We start from the raw sequence: 6,350 nt of genomic DNA on the forward strand, positions 1-6,350 counted from the left end.
CAAACCGTGGTCCCACATCATCGTTCTTATCTTATCTGGAGTCGAAACTACTACAGAAATCAACACGGCCAGAACAACCCCAGTAGTAAGTTGTATGTGCGGCAGCCAAGACAATAAACTCTTCCGCCAACCATCCCTCGCTTTGCAATCCTCCTCCATTGTCGCAAGAACTTGAGTCCGCAACAATGTGCCGCGTTTACCTTACTTCCGCGTTCCACGTGCGTTCTAATTCGCCGTCGTGTTGCCTTGACGTTTCCGGGTTGGGAGGGAGGTGTGTTGGGGCCGCGGAAGGAGCGTATCTGCGGCCGGTGACCCGCGTATAAGCCGAGGTCGAGTTTTTCAGCACATTTTGGGTGCTGAAAAACTCGGCTTATACGCGAGTATATACGGTAATAAAGCAATAGCCTATATAAACACATCTAACAAATATTCCTGCAAAATTAAGTAAAGCTCCCCAGCAGGAAACAATTCATATATTAAAAGTAATATGTGCAAGTGGCATAAGGATCAGATGAATTTTAGTTGGCTCATCCTCCATTCTGAAAAATCCCCAGCTGTCATGCCAGTGTAATCAGTAGTCTGCAAATCCATTATATACTTCTAGTGACAATTACAATTTTGACACGGGTACAATGAAATGACACCAACTTTCTCAAGAGACTGAAGATAGTGAAGAACTGATATTCTGATTATTGTGCACATTGCATAAGAGAAATATGCCTAAGAGTAGTCTATGGGGCTAATTTACTAAAATTTTGATTTCTGTTTTTTTCATGATTCGTATTTTTTCTCTCAAAAACTCCAAATATTTGAGATTTATAAAGTGAAAAAACCATGAAAAACTCGAATCCAAAACTTTGCCAAGTAATTATCCTAGCGAACATCTTACTAACCATTCAGAAGTTTAGAGGCTTTTAGGATTTTTAATCGCTAGTGATTTCTGAAAAATTCCAATTTTTAGTTGTTTTAGAGATATTTACATTTTTTTCTGATCATTCAGTGTCTTTTTTCATTTGTGCTTTTTATATTCTGATCTTTTAATCACTTTCCTGGTATTCGTGGTTTTAGAGAAAATTAGTTTGTGGTATCAAAAACCTCTAATACCCCTAAAATTCAACCTGTTTTTGGGAACTGAGTTACAAAGCATTCCTGAAGCCATGGTGGGAAACTCATAAACATGAATTTTATATGTAATTATATAGAAGCATCACACACACATTGAGATAATACAATTGAATCCAAATTCTAACAGGATTGTCACAGTACATGAAATACATACATCTATGTTTTATTAGGGTAGGACTACATGGACGTTTTCGGCACGATCCGACGCGCTGCCCGTAATTTTTCATTAATTATTATGTTAATTATGTGGGCCTTAAATTGAGGAGTTGGGAGAAAAGGTTTAAGCCAAGATTTAGTGATAAGTTATTTAGCCGCTGTAAAGATAAAAGTTATCCTGGTGTTATTATCAATGTGGGACGGCTGTAAGTTGAGGACATTTTCTCAGGGGAACATGGGTAAGTGATTCATTAAAATTTCCTATTGATGAGTATTTATACAAGTTAACATATTATTGTTTGACATTATTTGTACAATGAATATTAGCAATTCTATGTAAAAGAACAATAAGAAATGGGAACAGTTCTAGCAATTTGATTCTCTCCGGGAAACAATTTTAAGTTTACAGTTGTACATCATCTTGTTCTAGTAGTTCTGTAGCTTTGGGAAAAGGACTTTCTCAGTGCTATGGCTAGCTGGTTTCGGAATCTCTTGCTAGCAAAGAAGTAAAGAATGGGATTGACACAGCTATTGGAGAAAGCAATACACACTGTAACTGGCATTACTGCGTTGATAATCTGAGCCACTTTGCAGTTACTTATCCAGGTTATCCGAACTAAGACTTTCAGGAAGCTAGCAATCTGAAATGGCAGCCAGCAAACTATAAAGGCAGACACCATTGCCAAAACCACCTTTAGAATGTTGTCACTTTTTGCATTCTTAACCTTGCTCTTTTTTGATGCTAACACGTTTTTATATATCAGACAGTAACAACCTCCTTGGATAAGAAATGGTATCACAAATCCAAATATGTTTTTCATCAAGTCCACAAAATTTGGCCAAAACACACGTTGTTTTGGGTATTTCATAGCACAGGTGATGATCTGGTGCTTTTTAGAATAGTAAGTCTCACGGAAATACATGGTAGGAAAGCTGGCAGCACAGGCTGAAGCCCATACAATAAAAGTTACTATTTTAGCTTTGGCCTGCGTTCGCCACTTGAGCGATCTCATTGGATGGACAATACCAAAGTAGCGATCTATACTGAGGCACGTAAGCAGGAAAATACTGGAGAACATATTCATCGATGACATGGTGGCACAGAATTTGCACATGAAGGAGCCAAATGTCCATTCATATTTTGCTGCCATCGACACTGCCCAGAGTGGTAATGTGGCAACAAATGACAAGTCTGCAATAGCTAAATTCACTATATAAATATTTGCAACGGTTTTTGCCTGAAGAAAACAAGTCAGTCCAATGACTATGATCATATTGCCAAGAATCCCAACTATGAAGATTATTATGTAAAATATAGGAACAAGTATAAAAATAAATTCAAAATCATCTGGAATGGATGAGCAGTGGTTTCTGGGAGATTTTTCAGAAGGTGTAAGGCTGGTTATATTGCTAATTGATCCAATGGATGCATTCAAAGCTGCAGTATCCATAGTCTGTGTGCACCTGAAAGGTGAAGTTCAGATTGTGTTAGCAAATATATTAAACACGTTTATATAATGGAACAATGAATCTGAGTAGTAGATGTTGTGTCGTTATGGATGGTGCATTCACATTGTCCAAAATACTAGAAAATGAATCGCCTGATTAAAGCCTTTGGAACAGTTTTTTTTGCATAATTAAAACAAATTAATTCGAAACAACTTTCTTATACTACATTTGGTTAACATTTTTAATGGTTTTGAAGTTGTTTGTCAATGTAATTGCTATTAAAAGCAGAATTTCCTTTCCCCTTTCAGGTTCTGTTAGTCTTAAATCAGTGTAGCAACATTCTACTACAGGCCTTTTATTGGCTGCCTTCTGCTACAGGGTGTGCAGAGAATATACGCAGCCAGACAGTTACAGTTACAAATTAGTTTAAGACTACTGACAATATTTAAACAGCCACTTTTAGTATCTTATAGAATGGCTAATTCTAAGTAACTTTTCAATTGGTCTTCATTTTTTCTTTTTTTAAAGTTTTTTAAATGATTTGCTTTCTTCTTCTGACTCTTTTCAGCTTTCAAATGGGGGTCACTGACCCCATCTTAAAAACAAATGCTCTGCAAGGCTACAAATGTATTGTTAATGCTACTTTTTATTACTTGTCTTTCTATTCAGGCCCACTCCTATCCATATTCCAGTCTCTTATTCAAATCAATGCATAGAGTAATTTGGACTAGATTGCTGAAACTGGAGAGCAGCTGAATAAAAAGCTAAATAACTCAAAAACCACAAATAATAAAAAATTTAAATTGAATGCATAATGTCTCAGAATATCACTCTCTACATCATACTAAAAGTTAAATTAAACTCCTTTTTTAACTCCTTTAAATAAAATTTTTTGGAAAGCTGCTTCATATATGGTCATTGTGGAAAAAAAAAGTTTTTAGTAATAAAGATTGCACTTTTGATTTTTCATTCCTATTATTTTATCTGAACGTACCAGCCAAAAGTCATATATATATATATATATATATATATATATATATATATATATATATATATATATATATATATATATATATATATTCCTTAGACCTATTATGCATCATTTAAAACTTACACTTGGTCCTCACTATTCGTGAGCCCCTGTTAGCTGCTTTTGGTGTACTCTCTCTGTACTGTACCCCAGTCTGTAATCATTATTTTACAGCTGAGTACATTATTATGTGGCCTGATGATCATGATAATTTGCCATATTAATTACATATATTATACAAATACATAACAGAATCTGCCTCAATATCTTTAAAGACATTTCATACATAATATTATTCTAATTGTTGCCGTAGACACCTATGCTGCTTATGAATGCATAAAGTGATTAAAACAGTTACTACAGGTATGGGATCTGTTATCTGTAAACCCTTTATCCAGAAAGTATAGAATTACGGAAAGGCAGTCTCCCATAGACTCTCCAATTAATCCAAATGTTTAAAAATGGTTACCTTTTTCTTTGTAATAATTAAGCAGTGCATTGTACATGATCCAAACTAAGATATAATTAATCCTTATTGGAGGCAAAACCAGCCTATTGGGTTTATTTAATATTTACATTATTTTCTAGTAGACTTAAGGTATGAAGATCCAAATTACGGAAAGATTCTTTATTTGGAAAACCCCAAGTCCCAAGCATTCTGGATAACAGGTCCCATACCTGTACTAATTTAATGTTTGGAAAAACAGAAATATTTTATTCTTACCAAAAAGCTCAGTGTGGCTCCTCTGTGAGTGCTGCAGGGCAAGTGAGACTGTGTCTATGTTTTCCCTATCGAACAGCCACATCCCATCTGGACTGCAATGATTACTTAAGAAACAAATGTATTTGCTTTGCTTTGAATACCAGTCACTGTTAAATAGTAAATAAAAGGCAATATTTACCAGTAGCTCTGTATCTTTTTTCATGTTTAAAGAGATATTGTCAAACCTAAATGAAAATTGCTGGTGTGGCATAGATTTTATCTCCTGCATGGAATAATACAGCTAGCAAGTGTAATGTGTTCAATAATGTACCCAACACACACCAAATGGGAAATGTAATGGTGGAAACTGTTTAGGGATAGCTGCATTTTACTTTTGTTGCCTGTAGTTAAAAGCACAAAGAGTAGTCCATGGCCTGCAATCATTTCTTTGATACAAAAGGAGATGTACATTTTTTTATACAGGTGTGGAATCCATTATCAGGAAATCGGTTATCCAGAAAGCTCCAAATTATGACAAGGCCATTTCCCATAAACTCTGTTTTATCAAAATAATTAACATTTTTGAAAATATATCCTTTCTCTCTGTAATAATAAAACAGTAGCTTGTACTTGATCCAAACTAAGATATCATGTATCCTTATTGGAAGCAAAACAATCTTATTGGGTTTATTTAGTGTTTAAACTATTCTTATACCAGACTTAAGGTATGAAGATCCAAATTATTGAAAGATCCATTATCCGGAAAAACAGAGGTCCTTAGCATTCTGGATAACAGGTTCCATATCTGAAGTTTACAGGCATAGAGCTTTGGCTGCGTTGTTCATACAAAAAAGAAGATCCAAATTATGGAAAGATCCCTTTGGCTGCAGTGTTCATACTACCTGTGTGTGCCATAGATTTCTCAGAGCCCATAAACACAGAAGTCATTACTCGGGTACTGGTTTTGAATATATATTACAGCAGGGCCTTGCAGGGTGCAAAAAGGAATATTTTTATACATGCCCCGAAAACTTTCCCAGCATATTCATCCAGCTTGATGATTTTGAGCCTTGACAGATCTTGATTATTACTATTTGTCTGTTTATCCTTATTCATTTCTTGAGATGGTGTATCGTTAATAATGAAGTATGGTAAATAGTAACCAAATTTAGTCAATTGACTTTTTGTAATGCTGCCCTTATTCATTAAACCATTTACATTTGAACTATATTCACTGAAATGGAGAACTGGCCAGCAAACTGCCAAATGGCATTCAGTGTTGATAAGTGCAAAGTTATGCATTTCAGTAGAAGTAATAAAAATGTTAATTATACACTAAGGGGGTTATTTATCAAAGTCCGAATTTATCTCAATATTTTCTGAAAAAAACAGACCAATCCGCACATCATATTTATTAATACACTTTCCCGAAAATTTTATTTACGGGAAAAAATCTTAAAAAATTGTGAAAAATATGAATTTTACAAAACTTTCAGAATTTCCACCGAAAACTTCATATTATTGCACAAAACTCAGTGCAGATCAAAAATCTTTGGGACTTCTCCCATTGACTTAAATGCAACCTCGGCAGGTCTGAGATGCCGGATTTTCGGATTCTGACTTTTTTCATCCTCGGGATATAATAAATTCCGAAAAATCTGTGTTCCGATTTTATACTAAAAAACAAGATTTATTTGGGATTTTTTTTTTGGGTGCTTGCGAGGTGACTTGATTGCTCTTTACAAGTACATTAGAGGAAAATATAGACAGATAGTGGTTAGGGAGAGAGAAAAAGAAGCCACCCTGAACTTTCATTTGAAGCGGCACAATAAGTCAGTTTCATGGTGAGATCAGTGAGGTTCTGATGCCACATTTTAATGCCTTTAA

At 34.9% G+C, this 6,350-nt stretch overlaps 1 protein-coding gene across 1 annotated transcript; it reads right to left on the reverse strand.

Moving 5' to 3' along the window:
* Window positions 1-1,378: 1,378 nt before the first annotated feature.
* On the reverse strand, window positions 1,379-2,746 carry LOC108707736 (type-1 angiotensin II receptor). Its single transcript, XM_018245721.2, has one exon. The coding sequence runs from the start codon at window positions 2,730-2,732 to the stop codon at window positions 1,698-1,700; it is 1,035 nt and encodes a 344-aa protein (XP_018101210.2). The 5' UTR covers window positions 2,733-2,746; the 3' UTR covers window positions 1,379-1,697.
* Between the last annotated feature and the right edge of the window lie 3,604 nt (window positions 2,747-6,350).

This window comes from Xenopus laevis, chromosome 2L, assembly GCF_017654675.1.
Source record: "Xenopus laevis strain J_2021 chromosome 2L, Xenopus_laevis_v10.1, whole genome shotgun sequence".
Lineage (NCBI taxonomy): Eukaryota > Metazoa > Chordata > Amphibia > Anura > Pipidae > Xenopus > Xenopus laevis.